The 21,622-nt window shown below is 45.3% G+C and overlaps 1 protein-coding gene across 6 annotated transcripts in view; it reads right to left on the bottom strand.

Annotated features, from left to right (window-relative positions):
• HYDIN (HYDIN axonemal central pair apparatus protein) overlaps nt 1-21,622 on the bottom strand; it is a 399,941-nt gene that overhangs the window by 353,560 nt on the left and 24,759 nt on the right. For all 6 annotated transcript variants that reach the window (XM_044987150.1, XM_044987153.1, XM_044987154.1 and 3 more), the window contains exons 4-5: nt 18,728-18,847; nt 8,174-8,308 (exon numbers count right to left, since the gene is read on the bottom strand). In XM_044987150.1, coding sequence (XP_044843085.1) covers nt 8,174-8,308; nt 18,728-18,847 — 255 coding nt within the window. The remainder of the gene's footprint in view (nt 1-8,173; nt 8,309-18,727; nt 18,848-21,622) is intronic.

Raw genomic sequence — 21,622 nt, 5'->3', positions numbered from 1 at the left:
GGGTGGGGGGAGACAACAATTTGAGGTTTTATTAGTTCAAAAGTGGGATGAATTGGACAAGCCAATGATAGAACAGTGAGAACCAACCCTGCTGCAAATCAGAGATGCTCAGTCTTCTCCCAGACTGCTCTGCCAACACATGCCAATCACAGCAAACCGAACTGTGGGACTCTAAGGCCTTGGCTTTTTCAGAACAGAGCTGGACAATCCCACCCAGCTGAGTGGTGGTTTGGAGACCTGGATAAACACAGCTGGGACCAGAATCAAACCAGCAAAATCATTCTACTATACACTGAACAGATTTTAGCTTAGCCTCCAGAGCTAAAGACTTTGTGTACTGAGGTAAAATCTTGGTCCCACTAAAACCAATGGCACAACTGGCAACTGGCCCTACCTCCCAACTATCTTCTGTTCTTAACCTGAAGAAGTCTGTAATATGAGGAATGAAAACCAAGGTTGCTCTAAGAAACAATAGTCTAAATTGATAGACAAGCCTGCATCTTCTTAATAATTCCACCATTACCTAGCATTTCTATAGCACTTTTCATCAAGAGATCTCAAAGGACTTTAAAAAGGAGATCAGTATCATTATACTAACTTTACAGATGGGGAAACTGAGGAACAGAGAGGGGAAGTGACTTGCCCAAGATTACTCAGCAGGCCAATGGCAGAGCTAAGACAAGAACCCACATCTCAAATTGAAGTTAGTGCAGTGCTTTATCCACTAGGCCACACTACCTACTAATTTATCATCGTGGTGCTCTTTCATGGGTACTTAGAAATCAGTGAAAACTGTCTCCTTGCTACTACTTCTGTTAAATAAATGGCCCCAGGGTTTTAACTTAGACACATTTCTAATGCAGCAACAATCTTTCCTAACACTATATTACCCAGCACATGGAATTTACTTCTTGTTACTATCACCTGAATGACATATTTCTTCTTAGTGGTGCTGTTTTTTCCAGGTGCTGTCTAGTGTAAGATAAACCCAGGCACACAGACACATGAACAGGTTTAGAAATATTTTATTACCAGAGCTGCAGCAGCTAATAGTTTGTGCATTTTCATGGCTCTCGTGTCACATGGACTGCCAGCCCAGATGGGATTCTCAGGTTACAACAAAAGACACTGTTACATTCAGCATCAGAAAATTGTTTTTTAGAAACAAATTTCAAGTATTCAAGCTGCAAATTTCAGGGGGATTTACTCTCTCCATACATGGAAAGATAAAGAAACAGAACATTAGCTGTGATGCAGTTCTGCACATTCACTGCACCAATCCTCCCTGAATGAATAATTTTGCACTTAATCTGCAGTCTAACCTTCTAATAAAAAGAAACCTTCTAATAAAATGAAATGCTAAGGGTAGCCAGTGTGAATTCACTGCACCTGTTAGCTGGGTACTTGGCATTCCTGACTATTTATATCCTCAGGAAGCAGTATTAGCACATGACAGAAAAATGTACATCGTATTATCATTTTGGACATGCTGATATAACCAGGGCGTTGTAAACCCAATTGGAAGGTGAATGCCTTAGGCCTGGTCTACACTAGTCTGTTATTTCGAAATTAAACGAGTTAATTAAAAAAAAAAAAAGATTCCGTCCACACAACCAAACCGGTTTTTAAGATTTAAAGGGCTCTTTAATCCGATTTCTGTACTCCACCTCGGCAAGTGGAGTAGCACTTAAATCGAGATCACAATCCTGGGTTAAAGGTATTGTGGACGCAATTCGGCGTTATTGGCCTCCGGGAGCTATCCCAGAATGCTCCCTTGTGACTGCTCTGGACAACACTCTCAACTCCAATGCACCAGCCAGGTGGGCAGGAAAAGCCCAGGGAACTTTTGAATTTCATTTCCTGTTTGGTCACCATCAGCACAGGTGACCATCAGCACAGTCCACCATCACAGGCGACCATGCAGAGTCCATCATCACAAGAGATCACGCAGTCCCAGATTCACAGACAAGCTCCAGCATGGTCTGAACGGGAGGTACTGGATCTCATTGCATGTTGGGGAGATGAGTCTGTTATGGCAGAACTACGTTCCAATATATACAGCAAAAACGAAGAGCAGTTCTCTTAGCGAGCTACAAGCAACAAGGAACGGGGTTCTGACGCTGGCCAGGCGGCAGTAAGAGGGAACTGGAGCGGCATCAACCCGCACAGCCTCTTAAAGCCTTGGACATGTCACATGGTGGACACACAACACACGTGCAGGTCAACAGACACTACAATGAACAGTTCCAGCTCCGGCGCATGGCACGCATGAGCACCTGCATTTGGAATCCACATAGGGACCATCACTTGAAGAACTATTGTTTCAGGATCTCTGCAATCTAAGGCTTCATTACTGCACCAGTTTGATTTGCATGTTTTCATTTCATAATGGCATGTCTGATCACTACCCAGGTGGCTCTCGTCTCGTCTGTCAGTTTATCTATATGATTGAGTACAAATACTGCATGAGTTATTTCCTGATTATAGCTTCTGTGATATATGGGGCGGGGAGGAGTAGCTCCCTTTTGTGGACCCCTAGCCAGCCAGTTAGCTGTGGAATCCCTCTTGGTGGTTGTCCTCTACTTGCTTTACCTGTAAAGGGTTAACAAGCCCACAGGTAAAATGAAAGGAGTAGGCACCTAACCAAAAGAGCCAATGGGAAGGCTTGAACTTTTTAAAATTGGGAAAAAAACTTCCCTTTGTGTGTGTGTTGTGGTTCTCTGGGAAAGAGGGGAACAGGGAGCAGTGATGCTGTAAGAAGCTGAAAGCCAGGCATGAAAAACCATCAGATCATACCTAGAGATTGCTTATCTGAAACCCCAGATATGTAAGTAAATTAGGGAATGTCTAGAAAGACATGATTAGGTTTATTTCTGTTTATTTCTTATTGGCTTGTGGACTTCTCTGTGCTAACCCCAAATGCTTCTGTTTTGCTTGTAACCTTTAAGCTGGACCTCAAGAAGGTTATTCTTGATATTTAATTTTTGTTAGTGGGTTTTTTAAATCTAGCAAAAGCCTAAGTTCCAGATGTATTTTCTTTCTTTTTGTTTTTAATAAAATTTACCTTTTTTAAGAACAGGGTTGGATTTTTGTGTCCTAAGAGGTTTGTGCACGTGTTGTTTAATTAGCTGGTGGCAACAGCTGATTTCCTTTGTTTTCTTTCTCAGCTCTTCCCCCCCCCCCAGGGGGGGCGGTGAAAGGGCTTGGCGGTACCCCATAGGAAGGAGTTCCCAAGTGCACCTTTCTGGTTTCAAAGGTGTTTTTTGCACTTGGATGGTGGTAGTATCTATCCATCCAAGGTCAGAGAGAAGCTGTAACCTTGGGAGTTTAATACAAGCCTGGAGTGGCCAGTATTAATTTTTAAAATCCTTGCGGGCCCCCACCTTCTGCACTCGAAGTGCCAGAGTGGGGAATCAGCCTTGACAGCTGCAAAGAACATCACCAGGTCCACTTCAATGTAATTAAAAGTCAAGCAAGAATGTAGAGGAACCACTGGGCCCCGGAGGCAGGACTGTGCGGTACTGGAAAATAGTGCAGAGACTCTGGAGATCTCATAAATACCCCATGACAGTTCTGCTGTGTGGGGGACATCCCCCTCCCACAAATGAACAATTCACAGAGAACTCTGCAATTAGGGACTATGTTTTTCTTGTCCTTGATAAGGGGATAATTTGGTCCCAACTCAATTTTACAGAAAGACATTCCTCGAAGTGAACCTGAGTGCTTCCCTCAGGAGCCCTGCCCCTGAAGACATGCTACAAATGCCTTCAATATGCTACAAAACATCTCTAACAGGCTGGACTGAATTTTAAAAGGACTTAATTCTGCTAATTCAATAACTCATTGTCCTGTCATAGTTCATATTAATCAACAAGCATCACTTCAGTCATCACTGGCGGCAGTAATGAAATTTGCAAACTCTCCCGAATAAGCTGGTATTGCCTGAAAAATGTGGCATTGTTATGGTGCAAAGAGTAGGAGTGGAAGATTGAATAAACTGTGCTGTAAAATGGTTTTATGTGCCTCTTGCTTTCCCTTTCATTGGACTTTAGCATAATCTATTAATAATCCGGAAGGACACATTGAAAACGTGAAGATTCCTGTCCGTTGTTTATTTGCGCATCAGCTCGGCAAAGGTTTCCAATTAGACAGATCCTGTCAGACAGAAATACAAGAGCTCCCTGGAACACTTTACAGAACAAGAACACCCACATTAAACAAACCGAGCCATAAAACACAACAGTGTCAGTTAGAAGCAGTTAGAGGAATGAACTGGAATTGTTACCAAGTGGAAAGATTTGCATTTCATATTTACAAAGCAAATGCCAATAAACAAAGATACATATCAGCTATTTATTTATGTACTGACTGCCCAGTTGTGTGGCAGACCCAGAGGGCTAAGAGATAATATGAAAATGCTCATTTCTCAGGAAGAAGCTGCATGGCGCATGGCATTCCAGCCACTGACAGCACCCAAATACCTTTTCTTTAGAACACACAGGCCCTGATCCTGCACTGTGCTATACCTCTGTAAATCAGGAGTACCACGCTTAACCAAGAGTCACAGATGCATATGCCCAATGTATGGAAACTGAACTTTTATTATCATAAAGTGGGATAATTCAGTGCTTGTCCCTGTAATCCCTCTTCAGGCATATCACTTAAACGTGTGTGTGTATGTGTGTGTGTGTGTTGAAACAAGTGATATGCCTCAAGAGGGATTACAGGGACAAGCACTGAATATATACTGTATATACACATATACATATACATTACACACATAAATACATACACACACACAAACAGGTACCTACATTTTGTCCTAGTGGCAAAATGTAGGTACCTCACAAAACTAAGTGATTGGGCAACAGAATGGCAAATGAAATTTAATGTGGATAAATGTAAAGTAATGTACACTGGAAAAAATAACCCCAACTATACATGCAATATGAGGGGGGCTAATTTAGCTACAACAAATCAGGAAAAAGATCTTGGTGTCATCGTGGACAGTTCTCTGAAGATGTCCACGCAGTGTGCAGAGGCGGTCAAAAAAGCAAACAGGATGTTAGGAATCATTAAAAAGGGGATAGAGAATAAGACTGAGACTATATTATTGCCCTTATATAAATCCATGGTACGCCCACATCTCGAATACTGTGTGCAGATGTGGTCTCCTCATCTCAAAAAAGATATACTGGCACTAGAAAAGGTTCAGAGAAGGGCAACTAAAATGATTAGGGGTTTGGAACGGGTCCCATATGAGGAGAGATTAAAGAGGCTAGGACTTTTCAGCTTGGAAAAGAGGAGACTAAGGGGGGATATGATAGAGGTGTATAAAATCATGAGTGATGTAGAGAAAGTAGATAAGGAAAAGTTATTTACTTATTCCCATAATACAAGAACTAAGGGTCACCACATGAAATTAATGGGCAGCAGGTTTAAAACAAATAAAAGGAAGTTCTTCTTCACACAGCGCACAGTCAACTTGTGGAACTCCTTGCCTGAGGAGATTGTGAAGGCTAGGACTATAACAGCGTTTAAAAGAGAACTGGATAAATTCATGGAGGTTAAGTCCACTAATGGCTATTCGCCAGGATGAGTAAAGAATGGTGTCTCTAGCCTCTGTTTGTCAGAGGGTGGAGATGGACGACAGGAGAGAGATCATTTGATCATTACCTGTTAGGTTCACGCCCTCTGGGACACCTGGCATTGGCCACTGTCAGTAGACAGGATACTGGGCTAGATGGATTATTGATCTGACTCAGTACGGCCGTTCTTATGTTGGCATAATTTACATACTAATTTACTGAAGTATTTCAGCATCAAGAAGGTTCCCCTATTTAAAAAAGGATTCTAGTGGCATGATCCTGCTCCCACAAGATCAACCATGGGAGCACAAGTGGGCCATACATTAGTACGTACAAAGTACAAAGCCTAAGATGCATGCATCAGTGTTACTTTGCATACAAACAACTGCAACCACAATGCAGACGGCTTTCAAAATATCACTCTAAGGAACCATTTTTCATATTTGTAACATTAGGATCTGGTGAATTGGGTTGAACCCTGTAGGGATTTAAGGTTCTGGGTTTGATTTATAAAGCCCTAAATAACATGGGTCCTTTCTACTTGAGAGACCACCTTGGGAGCCTAAGTCACTTGGGCACTCTTGAAAATTTTTCCCCATACCAACATAGTTTTACTGCAAACATTAATGACTTTCAATAACTTCTCAGTCCTGTCAGAGGACAATTGATTATTTCACAGACTCATGTTGCTGGGGAATACGATCCAGATCATGGGGATTTTCATTTATTACACCATTCCATTTCCAAACATTACAAAAAAGGAACACAATGAAACCAAAACCTACCAACAAACGAAAGAAAAGAAATCAACTGTGTCCAAAGAGAGGACCAAACTCCTCAGCTCCAACACTGGCTAGTACAAAGTTATTCCTAACCTTGCCATTTCAAGACAGATTAAATGAAGGCCGGCACTAGCACTAGGATGCTGTAAAAAATTTGCTCTGCATTTCTTTAAGCATCAACCTGCCATGCATCTGACCCTTCCCAGCTGCGACATCTTCTTCTGCCCCAACAAGCCGCATGATCGCAGTAACGAAGGATCACTACTAGCACAGCAATGTTATTTGTACACTCTCAGCAAAGCAATGGTGTAGTAGCCTAGATACTATGGTGAGATGCCAGTAGGTAGACACAGATGCTGTTAGGTATCATTATGGTACAGGACTAAAGGAGGCAGCCAAACCAATATTAAAAGTCACTTCTTTATAACCTCTTACGATGCGAGAAACGCTGGGTTTGGGACACCGCGTATGAGAGAGATAACATGGCAGTGGGAGAATGTATATGCCCATTTATTTCTGCACAGAATCTTTCAGATAGGAAATACCATTCAGCCCTTTGCAGCACAGTGAGCCCCTTCTTAATGAAGAAAATCCAGAGCTCAGTTTGCCTGTGCCAAGCCGGCTCTCTGCCACACACGTAGCACTTCCTCTCCCTGATTGACAACTGGAATGTAAGCAGGCAAATGTCTGCAGGGGCAGCATATCTGTAAGGCCTAAAACCAGAATTTTTAAAATCGTCTCCTTTTCCCCAGGCCAAAATGAGGAGAGGGAGAGATTAAGAATAGGTTTCCCTAATCTACTGCATTCCTACAGGTATAACTGAACATCTGTGTATGTGTCTTCCCACTCATACATACAGATCCCATATAAAAAGGAGAAATGAACAGCAGCAATGTAATCTCAACTGTGGCCTATCAAATACCACAATTCCACGCTGCCCCTAGCCCGTTAGTCTAAAACAGTGGTTCTCAAACTGTGGCACATGGACTGCAATCAAGACATACACAGATTGGTTAAAAAAGACTTTAGGCCTAAAGAACTATCAAACTTGAGTGTCTCCATTTTTCGGTGTCCAACCTGAGACACCTTGAAGTGGCCAGATTTTCAGAAAGTGCTGAGCATCCCTCCACTGGAAATCAGGCCTCTTTCAAGGGTCCTATGTTGGGCCCCCCAAAATCACTGATCACTTTTGAAAGTTTAGGCGCTGGGCTTTATAATTGGCTCAGTAAGTCAGAATATGTACAGTCATGTAGAAAGCCGGACGTTTGACTGTATGGTGCATAATCTATCAGGAGTTACAGTCCAGCGGTTCTCAAACTTTTGTACTGGTGACCCCTTTCACACAACAAGCCGCTGAGTGTGATCCCCCCTCCCCCTTATAAATTAAAAACACTTTTAAAATATTTAACACCATTATAAATGCTAGAGGCAAAGCAGGGTTGGGGGGGTGGAGGCTGACAGCTCACGACCCCCCATGTAATAACCTCGTGCCCCCTGAGGGGTCATGACCCCCAGTTTGAGAACCCCTGAGTTACACCTTAAATCCCTTAGGTGTTGAAGGATGAAAAGAGCCCCCAAACTAGGTTGACAGATTACAGAACAACAGGCAAAGGGAATGTGCAGTCTGTTAAAGGATACCCGTGGGTGCTCTACTGCTACTGCAGGAGGCTGGGTCCAGAGTAACGCCACTGAAATCAGAAAGGTTACTCTGGATTTACACCTGTTTTGTTGTCCAAAATCTAGCCCCTTGTGTGCATACTCTATGTTTAAAGGGCACAATCCTTTTAAGGGCGGCGATGTTACCTTGTTTTCCTCAGGAGTGAAGAGGATGCGGAAGGTAGACGCCATGCCTGGTGCTACTTTGTGACCCGCATCGTTGGGACTGATAACTCTGAAGTAAGGAGAGCTCTCCAGGATGACTTTCACCAACCGGGGAATCTGCAGGAGACATGTAAAATATAAGATTATGCAATCTGCACGGAAGGGCAAAGAGAAAGAAATCATCCTAGTCATCAAATGGGGATATTGATCCTTAGCCACCTTTGTAAAGCACTTTGTGATCTAAAGATGGAAAGTGCTCCCTAAAGGTTAAGTGCAATTCGTTTATTATAGGGGAAATGGAGAGACATTAAACTTTTTGATGTGTTGAGTTGAGTTGGCAGTGGGCCATCTATTCTATTCTATGTCGGCTCTTGCACTGCACTCATCACCACAGTACCTAAGCACCTTCCAGTACCTACTGAGCATCTGGGGCTAGGTTTGCGTGAACCTGCCCACATCTAAGGGCTCCTCCCGCAACCTAAGGAGAGGCACTACCAGACCCAGATCTCAAACAATTCCGGGGGGTGGGGAGGGCAACAAATGATAAGACAGGGATGAGAGTGAGGGTCACAGAGTCAAAAGCAGGGAGCCAGAGGGGGACACCTTCCAGTAGTGCACTAAGCAACATGATTAACATTGTCACATGTTGTTTGTTCTCTCATCCTCTCCCCGAGGGGGGGAGTGTGGGCAGTGAAATCTTTTACTGTGGTAAGGTTTTTCTGTTCCAAATAGAGATGCCACAAAGATGCAACTGGGCAAGCAAAAGGAAGTAGACAATCAAGGAATCCTCAGCATACACATAAGTAACTGGAGCTGTGAGAACAAAGGAGTTCATCTAGGGGTGAGGAGCAGAGGGAGAAGGAAGGGAGCAAAACAGCCTTGGGAAGGCACTGACTGACGGAGGAAGAACCACCCAAGAGGTGACAAAGGAACAGCTGAAGAGAATCAGAGGAGAAGAGTCACAAAAGCCCAGAGAGTGGGAAGCCTGAAGCAGAGAGTTAATGGCTGTCCAAAGAAAGGTTGAGGTTACTTGGTTTCTCCTTGGGCACGCCAAGAAGGCTAATGGCATTTTGGGCTGTATAAGTAGGGGCATTGCCAGCAGATCGAGGGATGTGATCATTCCCCTCTGTTTGGCACTGGTGAGACCTCATCTGGAGTACTGTGTCCAGTTTTGGGCCCCACACTACAAGAAGGATGTGGAAAAATTGGAGAGAGTCCAGCGGAAGGCAACAAAAATGATTAGGGGGCTGGAGCACATGACTTATGAGGAGAGGCTGAGGGAACTGAGATTGTTTAGTCTGGAGAAGAGGAAAATGAGGGGGGATTTGATAGCTGCTTTCAACTACCTGAAAGGGGGTTCCAAAGAGGATGGATCTAGACTGTTCTCAGTGGTACCAGATGATAGAACAAGGAGTAACGGTCTCACATTGCAGTGGGGGAGGTTTAGGTTGGATATTAGGAAACACTATTTCACTAGGAGGGTGGTGAAGCACTGGAATGGGTTACCTAGAGAGGTGGTGGAATCTCCATCCTTAGAGGTTTTTAAGGTCAGGCTTGACAAAGCCCTGGCTGGGATGATTTAGTTGGGGATTGATCCTGCTTTGAGCAGGGGGTTGGACTAGATGACCTCCTGAGGTCCCTTCCAACCCTGATATTCTATGGTTCTATGATCTGTTAATTCTGTCCTTTAGGGGGAATGCTATTTTAGTGTGTTTCCTGCCTCAGGCTATGTTACTGTCCTTGACTTGTATTCCAATTTCATTATTAAAAACTGGCATGACTTCTTTCAGAAGATCCTGCTGGTTGGTAAGCTCATAACCAGATGGCAGTTAAAGCTCAGTGCAGCCAGATTCCCGAGTATCTTGTTAACCCACAGGAATCCTTGCATGGCATTTTGCAATGAGAGCTGCCCTTCATGATACTGGAAGCAAATAGAAAACAAACAGGGGTTTACTGGTACTGACACAGCAAGCCTAAAGCATGAAATCTACCACTGAGAGAAACTCAAATGAAAAATGTTAACTGACAAGCTGGAAGAGCTTCACAAATATTCCACAAAATCCAGTTCATATTTAGGAACATAGGGATTTCCACAGGTGATCAGACCAGTAACCAGTCACTGATGGTCACCATCACTGTAAATGCAGATGAGCCTGAATCCTTCAAATTATACCTTGAGGAAGTGAGTTCCAAAGGCTAACTGTAAATTGTGTCCAAAAGTCCTGTATAATCTATTATCTAATAAAGTGAATGTACAGAAGCATTTTCTGCAGAGCAAACAATGAAAGCCTCTCTAAGCACTGCTCAGAAAGAGCCGGAGAAAAAAAAAGCAATTTTACAATGTATAAATAGCAGCAATAAAGATGAACTAAATCAAGGGTTGGCAACCTTTCAGAAGTGGTGTGCCGAGTCTTCATTTATTCACTCTCATTTAAGGTTTCGCGTGCCAGTAATACATTTTAACATTTTTAGAAGATCTCTTTCTATAAGTCTATAATATATAACTAAACTATTGTTGTATGTAAAGTAAATAAGGTTTTTTAAATGTTTAAGAAGCTTCATTTAAAATTAAATTAAAATGCAGAGCCCCCCCAACCGGTGGCCGGAACCCAGGCAGCGTGAGTGCCACTGAAAATCAGCTCGCGTGCCGCCTTCGGCACCTGTGCCATAGGTTGCCTACCCCGGACTAAATCATTCCACCTCTGTATTTAAAATATTAGAAAGGCCACATTCGGAATATTCGATGCCTTTAACTCGATTTTCACAAAGCAGAGGAGAGTTATAATCACAAGTGCATTGTGTGCAGCTGTCAATTCAGAGATCTGAAAAGTAGAGATAAAACATTCTAAACTAACCGCTGGAGTGTCTTGTTACTTTTATACAATGAAAACTATTTACAAAAATAGTCACATTAAAATGTAAGGGCAGCTTTTGGGGGTTTATTAAGAACATCCTTGTGGTATTAAAATACAGCAAAGATGTGTGTGGAATCTTCAAGACTGTTAATGCTACAGTATGTGTCAGGGTCCCTATTACACCAGCACTATCCAATGACTAAGGTCTCACTAGCTTTCAAAACAGATTCATTTTGGAACAGCAACAATTCCACACTGTCTCATTCACACACAGTCTCTCCCTCCCTCCCATAACATACACCTCCCCAGCTGCAACTGTACAAGTTTATTCATTTTGCTGGGAGCTGCAGAAATATTTATGCAGCCATTCTTTTCCATGTAAAAAGAAGAGTTAACTCTTTGTCTGCCAGCTGGTATTTGGCAAAGATGAACATCATTTGCTGCCACATCTACATCACTCTGAAGCAGTGCTGTTGCAATGGTATGCCTGTCCTCCAAAGGACAACTGTAGGGGAATGCAGCAGAGAAGTGGTCAAAGAGGGGAACTGAGGCAGGGTTTGTTAGAGAAGTGTATACAGGCAGGGTCAACCCAAGTAAAAATTGGGATTATACTGTAGATCATACACAATCTCACGAGGAAGCTCCTTCCCTTTTGTTTTGGGAATCCACGTGTCACGGCTCAGCCATATTTCCAACACTCTTCCACTACCACTTCAGGGAGGAGTATAAAAGTATTGTTCAGGCATGCAGGAGTGAAATTAGGAAGGCCAAATCACACTTGGAGTTGCAGCTAGCCGGAGATGTTAGGAGTAACAAGAAGGGTTTCTTTAGGTATGTTAGCAACAGGAAGAAAGTCAAGGAAAGTGTGGGCCCCTTGCTGAATGAGGGAGGGAACCTAGTGACAGAGGATGTGGAGAAAGCTAGTGTACTCAATGCTTTTTTTGCCTCTGTCTTCACAGACAAGGTCAGCTCCCAGACAGCTGCACTCTGCAGCACGGTATGGGGAGGAGGTGACCAGCTCTCTGTGGAGAAAGAAGTACCGTATTTTCCGCACTATAAGGCGCACCTAAGAGCCTTAAATTTTCTCAAAAATTGGCTGTGCGTCTTATAATCCGGTGCGCCTTATGTGTGCACTGAGTTCCAAAATCTGTAAAAATGTTGTTGTGCGACTTTGGTAAGCACTTTGCTTGATTGACTGTCGGACCATTTTTCGCTGACACAGGGACGTAATACGCAAACTACGTACGCTGGCAGCGATAAACCAATCAGAGAACGTTACGTAATACGTACAGTACGTACGTTTACCTTCTCCACTCCTCCGGTAGGTATACTACCGGTATGCTGCAAAACAACATTTGTTTGTCTAAGGACCCCCGAAAATGGCACCAGTGAAGAGACATGCTTACGAGGCACAATTCAAACTACAGGCTATCAGTTACGCGGTTGTAAATGGGAACAGAGCAGCTGCGAAAGAATTCAACATCAATGAATCTATGGTTCGGAAGTGGAGGAAGCAAGAAAATGAACTGCGCCAAGTTAAGAAGACGAAACAGAGTTTCCGCGGGAACAAATCGAGGTGGCCACAGTTAGAAGACCAACTTGAACAATGGATTATTGAACAAAGAACAGCCGGGAGAAGCGTCTCTACAGTCAGCATTCGACTGAAGGCAACAACGATAGCACAAGACATGAAGATCAAACACTTTCAAGGAGGTCCGTCTTGGTGCTTTCGTTTTATGAAAAGGCGTCATCTCTCCATCCGCGCAAGAACTACCGTGGCGCAGCAACTGCCGGCGGATTACAAAGAAAAGCTGGCCATCTTCCGCACCTACTGCAGTAACAAGATTACCGACAAAAAGATCCAGCCCAACCACATCACCAACATGGACGAGGTCCCCCTCGCTTTTGACATCCCCGTGAACCATACTGTGGAGAAAAAGGGGACCAGCACGGTATCGATACGCACCACGGGGCATGAGAAGTCGGCTTTCACTGTTGTTCTTGGTTGCCACGGTAATGGACAGAAACTACCACCTATGGTCATTTTTAAGAGGAAGACGCTGCCAAAAGAAAAGTTTCCAGCTGGAATCATCGTTAAGGCCAATCAAAAGGGCTGGATGGACGAGGAGAAAATGAGAGAGTGGCTGAGAGAGGTGTATGTAAAGAGACCGGATGGTTTTTTCCACGCATCACCGTCCCTGTTGATCTGCGACTCCATGCGTTCCCATCTTACCGCTACTGTGAAAAACCAAGTGAAGCAAATGAATTCGGAGCTTGCCATCATTCCGGGAGGATTAACAAAAGAACTCCAACCGCTGGACATTGGTGTAAACAGGGCGTTCAAAGTGAAGTTGCGAACGGCGTGGGAGCGATGGATGACAGACGGCGAACACACCTTTACTAACACTGGGATGCAGCGCCGGGCGAGTTACGCCACCATATGTGAATGGATTGTGGATGCCTGGGCTAAGGTATCTGCTTTAACTGTTGTCCGAGCTTTCGCGAAAGCCGGCATCATTGCTGAACAGCCACCTGGCAACGAGACTGACTCCGACAATGATGAGAGAGAACCCGGCATGTTTGATGGCGAAATTGCCCAGCTGTTCAATTCAGACACAGAAGATGAGGACTTTGATGGATTTGTGGGAGACGATTGATTAAAAAATAATGTGAGTGTATTGTTAAATAGTAGAATAAAGTTCAACTAAACTCACTGTTTGAGTGAGTTGTTCCGTTATTCCGTTAAATAGTAGAATAAAGTTCAACTAAACTCACTGTTTTGCTTCGTTACCTTTTTACTACACTGTGAACACCGTTACCTTTTTTTGTAGACCGTATGTTTTAGCATGCGCCTTATAATACGGTGCGCCTTATGTATGGGTTAAGTACAGAAATAGATCCCGTAATTGAGATTGCGCCTTATAATCCGGTGCGCCTTATAGTGCGGAAAATACGGTAGTTCGGGGCTATTTAGGAAAGCTGGACGAGCACAAGTCCATGGGGCCGGATGCGCTGCATCCGAGGGTGCTAAAGGAGTTGGCCGATGAGATTGCAGAGCCATTGGCCATTATCTTTGAAAAATCATGGCGATCGGGGGAGGTCCCGGATGACTGGAAAAAAGCTAATGTAGTGCCCATCTTTAAAAAAGGGAAGAAGGAAGATCCAGGGAACTACAGGCCAGTCAGTCTCACCTCAGTCCCTGGAAAAATCATGGAACAGGTCCTCAAGGAATCAATTCTGAACCACTTAAAGGAGGGGAAAGTGATCAGGAACAGTCAGCATGGATTCACCAAGGGCAAGTCATGCCTGACTAACCTAATTGCCTTCTATGACGAGATAACCGGCTCTGTGGATGAGGGGAAAGCAGTGGATGTACTATTTCTGGACTTTAGCAAAGCTTTTGATACAGTCTCCCACAGTATTCTTGCCAGCAAGTTAAAGAAGTATGGGCTGGATGAATGGACGGTAAGGTGGATAGAAAACTGGTTAGATGGTCGGGCTCAACGGGTAGTGATCAATGGTTCCATGTCTAGTTGGCAGCCGGTATCAAGTGGAGTGCCCCAAGGGTCGGTGCTGGGGCCGGTTTTGTTCAATATCTTCATTAACAATCTGGAGGATGGTGTGGACTGCACCCTTAGCAAGTTTGCAGATGACACTAAACTGGGAGGAGTGGTTGATACGCTGGAGAGTAGGGATAGGATACAGAGGGACCTAGACAAATTAGAGGATTGGGCCAAAAGAAATATGATGAGGTTCAACAAGGACAAGTGCAGAGTCCTGCACTTAGGACGGAAGAATCCCATGCACTGCTACAGACTAGGGACCGAATGGCTGGGCAGCAGTTCTGCAGAAAAGGACCTGGGGTTACGGTGGACGAAAAGCTGAATATGAGTCAACAGTGTGCCCTTGTTGCCAAGAAGGCTAATGGCATTTTGGGTTGTATAAGTAGGGGCATTTCCAGCAGATCAAGGGATGTGATCATTCCCTTCTACTCAGCACTGGTGAGGCCTCATTTGGAGTAGTGTGTCCAGTTTTGGGTCCCACACTACAAGAAGGATGTGGATAAATTGGAGAGAGTCCAGCGGAGGGCAACAAAAATGATTAGGGGGCTGGAGCACATGACTTATGAGGAGAGGCTGAGGGAACTGGGATTATTTAGTCTGCAGAAGAGAAGAATGAGGGGGGATTTAATAGCTGCTTTCAACTACCTGAAAGGGGGTTCCAAAGAGGATGGATCTAGACTGTTCTCAGTGGTAGAAGATGACAGAACAAGGAGTAATGGTCTCAAGTTGCAGAGGGGGAGGTTTAGGTTGGATATTAGGAAAAACTTTTTCACTAGTAGGGTGGTGAAGAACTGGAATGGGTTACCTAGGGAGGTAGTGGAATCTCCTTCCTTAGAGGTTTTTAAGGTCAGGCTTGACAAAGCCCTGGCTGGGATGATTTAGTTGGGTTTGGTCCTGCTTTGAGCAGGGGGTTGGACTAGATGACCTCCTGAGGTCCCTTCCAACCCTGAGATTCTATGATTCTATGATTCTATGATACCAAAATAAATGTAGCCCTAAGCTCCTCACAGCATCTTTCTTCTCTCCTGGGACCCTCTCTAGCACTAGTTCCCTTTAGCCTCCCTTGTCAACACAGCATTTCCCACAGCATCTAGTATTCCTGTCATCAAATTGCCCCAGGAGGCCCTAGCACTCCTTCCACGACCTCCTACTGCCTCCATAACAGCAGAGCTTCTCGTTAGCCATTACTCTCAGGCAGGCTTCATTTCATTCTCTGATTTGTCATAGTTTACAATTAGAGCTGGAGAAGGATTTGTTCCTTTCCACTCTCTCCTATACACTTTTCCATTCTCCTTGTACCTGAAGCTTTATCACATGCCTTTTCCTTACAGGACCAAATCTCTGATTACTTTTCACGCTTTCTTGTTCTTGTTCAGATGTCAAACAAAACCCTGGGGCGTGCAATAGTCTCTCCTGGAACACTTTCTAATTCAGCTCACTTTCTCCCTCCTTCTCACTATCTTTTCCCATGGGATCCTTTCCGGCATACACCTCCTTCAAGCAAGCTTATTCTCTGCTGAAATTTCAAGTCCTCGTTTTCTCCCTTTTCAGTCCTGATTTTCAGCCCCCCTCCCACTCCTCTGAGGGAAATCTCAAAATGATCACAAAGTTACTTCAAGCAAAGGCAGACACTGTGGAAAGAGCTGAGGTGCTGGCCATCGTGAGCGCTCTGAAGGTAAAACAGAGCCACTCCCCTCAGAAAAGGCATGGCACTCAGAAGCAGACAGGTTCCTCCCCAGGTGAGTGACAGCCAGGGGGTGTGAACAGGCCACATGGCTCAAGATGGCTCACAGCTCTGAAATAGGATTGTCAGTGGGGAGAGTAGACGAGGCCATTGGGAGGACGATCTCCCCGAAGGAAATCACAGGGTATGGGAGAATCTCCTCCAGCAACTCCCACCAACCCAGCCTCTTCTGTTAACACAACGCCTGGAACTCTCCCTTCCCCATGCAGGAGAGGCAGCCCTAGGGTGGCACCGACTTCTGCCACATCACGGACTGACAGACAGAGTCAGGATTGAGACAGAGCTGCTATGGGCAGGGGAAGGGAACTCCTCTGCCTAATTCCCCACCCCCAGCAGCTCCACATCACCCAGTAGGGTCAGCTGACTTCAGAGTCATTCAGTGAGGTGCATCGCTGGCGCAGTGATTTGGCCTCGTACAAATCGAGAACACTTCAAAGGGGAGGGAGAGCCTATGTGAGCTGAGGCTGACTCATCCATCCCCAGTTGAGTAGTGATGCAGAGACAGAGGCTGGTAAACGGATTACATCAATGTGAAGAGATCATATTAATTACAGAGAGGGAATAAGCATGAAGGAAATCCCCCTATTTTAAGACACAATCCAAGTGAACAATCCTGACATTAACAAGCAGGAATGAGGACACCAGGGCTGGGGACCCACTGTGGCCATTCTTGAGTAAAATAGAAGACACCTGTCAACACAGAGCATTGTCAACCAGGGGAAGATGAGCTGAGACACCCTAGCAGTCACCACACAGCAGCATGGTAACCTGCTGACCCCAGGGGGTCTGGTGGGACCCCAAAAAGAATGTTGGCATCTAAAGAACAAGGTTAAAAAGGGTCTTGACCAGAGTCAGGATGCTCTTGGTTCATGCCAATCCATCACTTAGTAGGAAGGCAGGGAACATGTGGTGGGTGTAGTCAGAGTATGGCTGATCAGTCAGGCATGCTGCACACTAGCTGCGAGTAGCAGAGAAGCCCTGCTGGGAACGCTGCAAAGAGGAAATTACTGACAGAAATTGAGCCTTCTGGCCACATGGGCTTGTGCTGTTGTTCCCTGGCCATGGCAGGACAGAGAAGGCCACAGCATGTGCAAGGCTGAAGCCCAGCTCTGCACAACCTTAGAAACACAGCTCTCCAAAGGAAGGAAATCACCAAAAATGGTTCTTAATCGGGCTAACTACTTTGGAACAGACCCCTCCATGAGCGGGGACACAAAGGAGGAGTGAGCCAAGAACCCCTCCCAAGACTTCCATCTTCCCTGGGTTGAGACAAGGCCCCTCTGCGTGGTTCAAGCAGAGACTAAGCAGAGTCCATGGAATGAGAGGTGTATGGGTGAGTGTTATCAGCAAGCAGGAAACTCTTCTTTCAGTTCATCACACGGCAAACCTAAGATGTCCTGCACTTCCTGTCAAGGCCCATGTCAACAAAGGGGACCAAAAAGGAGGACAAAATTAGCCTTGAAAAGGAAGAGGTGAGCTTTAAAAAGACATAAAAATGGGCACTTGGCACATCAAAGGACAAGGGCCTACATCAAGGAAGCAGGGAGCTTCTTACCACCACTCTATAAATGGCATTTTCTCACTGTGCGGGGCAGCTACAGCAAGGACAGGCCAAAACCAAACCCTAAGAACGGGCTCCCTTTGGATTTCAGGAGGAAAGGCGGTTCAGAGCCTATCCCCACACTGAACCTGCTCCTTTGGCTTGGGTTCTAGATCCAAATACCAGAAAGACACTCCTCTCCCAGTCCCGGGGCCTGTTCCAGCCCTGGTGTCAGAGGAACAGCCCCCAGTGGAGACAATGAGCTCGCACCTCCTTCCACCAGAGTGACATTTGGACCCCAGTTCAGAACAATTCATGAAATTTTGGCACCATCAAATGCAAACCTTGCCCTAACTCAGCCTTGGTCCCTTAACCCAGAGTAAACCTAATTTGGATCCTAATCCAAATACTACCCCCCTTAGGCAACACAGTCACAAAGCAGATGAGAAAGATTAGACCTAGTCAGTCTGAAAGTTTGATTTTCAGGCTCATACCTTCACATGAAGCCTTTCAATGTCAACTGGCATTTATGCCTTCCAGTGCAATAGTTAAATATCTAAGTACCCAGGATAGGGGAGCAAGATCCATTTGCATCAACAAATCAGAGTTTTAAGATGCAGAAAAATGTGTGTGCTGCACACTGAAGCATCAGGCACTTAGGTGCACAAATTTAGCTGGTAGGTTACAGTCACTTTGTAACTATAACTATCAGAAGCATCTTATTGTATGCCGTGCTCCAACACTGAGCTGATAACACGGAGATCAGTGCAGCACACAACCTACAGAAATTAGACAACACCATAGACTGGTAAAGATCCAAGTGATGGCTCTTACCTTGTCATTGTTCCTCAAAATCAGCGGGACTTCATAGATCTCACAAGGGGCATAGTTCTGAAATACCACCTCTGATGGGAAGGGCTGAAACAAGCTCTGCTCCAGGTCAACTGAAGAGAACTAAAGATGTAAAGAGACACTCAGTAAGTAGACACAGAAATGCTGGGAGGAATGGGGTCATGAATGCAAATTCTGCATTGCTCTTTAGCAGGATGCAAGCTAGACCATCTCTATAAGCAATTATATAAGGTTTGTGGTGAACACTCCCCAAAAGAGCTGTGGAGCAACTGATATCAATGCATTTACATGAGGACCCCAATGAAGATACTCTAGAGATGATTGTTGTCCATTGACTTAATAGCATGCATTCACCCTGATATAAAGACATCATGGTCCAGATCCTCAGATATTTAAATGCCTAACTTGCATAGGAGTAAGGCATGGGAATTAGGCACTTAAATGCCTTTGGGAAACTGGGAGGATCCTATGGGAGTAAGGTACTTAATGCCTTTGAGGATCTGGCCCAGGAGACTACAGGGCAGAGAGTTTTACTGTCAGTAAGGAAGGCGACCGAGAGAAGCAATACAGCAGCTGTTCAGAGTTCAACAAAAGATGACAGAGGACAAGGCTATATGATTTCACATTACCTTGCTGTCACTGGAGGATTTGAATGAGGACAGAACTTTGGTTACATAATCTTTTCTGGTGAGTTTTAAACCGGAGCGAGGAGTACTCAACTTTGTCCTTTCAAGCCTGTGTTATTTCACGCTGTTCTTTGAGCATGCCCAGGAACGTGCACGGACACACAGAGCAGGGGGTTGGGGGGGCAAAGCAGGACATATTAGGAGGAGATTCTTAGATTAGCCCTAAATATTTTAATCTGATTGTGCTGTTCTTGCACCGATAGGCAGGTACCATCTCCACATTCTAATAAGGAGGCATCCTGCACCAAGACCCTCGAGGGACATCTGAGTCTAGACCAGTAGTTTTCAACCTTTTTTCATTTGTGGACTCCTAAAAAATGTCAAATGGAGGTGCAGACCCCTGTGGAAATCTTAGACATGGTCTGTGGACCCAAAGACTACAGGTTGAAAACCACTAGTCTAGACAGAGAAGGCTTGCGTGATGAAATCCTGGCCCCACTGAAGTCAATGGGAGTTTTGCCATTAACTGTAGTGGGGCCAGGTTTTCATCCACAGGTGGGGGAGGATTGTCAGTGTGTGCTGTCAACTATTTCTGGTCCCTGGAGTTTGGATTTGTTCCAAGTTTCCTGTGCTATTTAGGATAGTTCTCAACCAATTTGTTACAGATTTCGGCTGGGGATTTTCTGCTCAGTAGAACACTTCAGTAATGTATCCTCTTAGAATAGGTATTACATAGTGAGCAAGAAACCAAGTTTAAATGTTTATCCTGCTGAGCATGCATCCAAGCTGTCAGAGGGGCATTCCCCTATGCAACCTCCATGGTATCATGACCCTGAATGTCTCCAACCTGGGTTCACCTCCCTGTTTTACCCAGCAGCTTGGTACTAAACAACCTACAGAGAGAGCATGAAACCTGAACCTATATCAGGAAGGCCTCCCCTAGGCCCTGACTGGAGAAACAATGGGACATCTGATTGGTCAGAGCTTCCTATTGAAACCCAAAGGGAGGCACAGGAAGTTCTCTGCACAACTGGGCTCTACTTGGCTGCTGCCTGGAATGCTCGCCCAGCCCTATGTGCTGTGACCTGCCTAATTCCCAGTATCCTCACCTTGGCCTGACGCCTGGTGACACAAATAGTGTCTGGCCCCATCCAAATTAGTTCAGCTGGTTCCCCATAACCTGAACACAATCCTTCATGTCAAGGGCTGAGAACCAGGCCCCGGGGGGGGAGAGGAAGGGGATAAGAGAAGCCAGCATCACCATACATAATTTGGACTTTCGGATACAGCTATTTAGTATGCACAGGGCTAGAATGGGGCAGCACCTCCATCCTTCTTGGGGATGAGGAAGTAAGGGGAGTAGAAGCCTTCGGTCTCTATGGCGCCCGTTGCAAGAAGAGCTCTGGCCTCTTGTTGGAGAAGGCACTGATGGGTAGCGTCCTCTGGAGGTGTCTGGGTGGGGGGAGTGAGGGAAATTATAGAAATTTTATAGAGTGTCCATGGTGGATTATTTCCAGGACCCCACGGTCCATGGTGATCTTGTCGCAATTGTGGGCGAAAAGGGCAAGACGGCCACCAAAGAAGACGTGTGGGGCCACGGATGGCAAGGGGGAGGGTTCACAGCTCTCAACTGACACATCAGAAGCGTGCCTTGGGTTGCCGGTGAGTGAGGATCGAGGAAATGGCTGTGGCTGAGTTCATGGGTCGCTGACACTGGGACTGGTGGTGCTGGCGTGGGGGTTCCTGCTGCCGTTGCTAGTACAGTGGGTAGGGTGCATATGGACGGGGGTGGAATTCTTGGAGCTGCTGTTTGTGCTGCAGGGCTGGAGTATAGATCCCCAGGGAGCACAGCGTAGCCCCCGAGTCCTTTAACGAGTGATGGTGGTCATCAGTCTTACCATAGAACAACTTGTCCTCGTAAAAGGGGAGGTCCTTTGTAGTCACTTGTACCTCTCAAGAGAAACCAGAGGCCTGTACCCAGGACTCGTGGTGCATGAGGATGCCTTTGGCAAGTGAGCATGAGGATGTGTCAGCTGCATTGACCACCGTTTGGAGGGTGACTTCATCTACAAAGGTGCCCTTCATCCACCAGCGCCTGCAATTGCTGCTGCTGTTCTTGGGGTAGATTGTCCTTGAACTCTGCAAGCGTAGGGGTTAAAATCGTATTTCGCCAGCAGAGCCTGATAGTTGGCAATATGAAACTATAACACCGCGGACGAGTAGTGGAGGCAGTTGGGAGCAAGAGTCAGAG

Source organism: Mauremys mutica, chromosome 14 (assembly GCF_020497125.1).
Source record: "Mauremys mutica isolate MM-2020 ecotype Southern chromosome 14, ASM2049712v1, whole genome shotgun sequence".
In the NCBI taxonomy this organism is placed as follows: Eukaryota; Metazoa; Chordata; order Testudines; family Geoemydidae; genus Mauremys; species Mauremys mutica.
The sequence above is the reverse complement of the archived record's forward strand: the minus strand, read 5'-3'. Positions and strand labels throughout refer to the sequence as shown.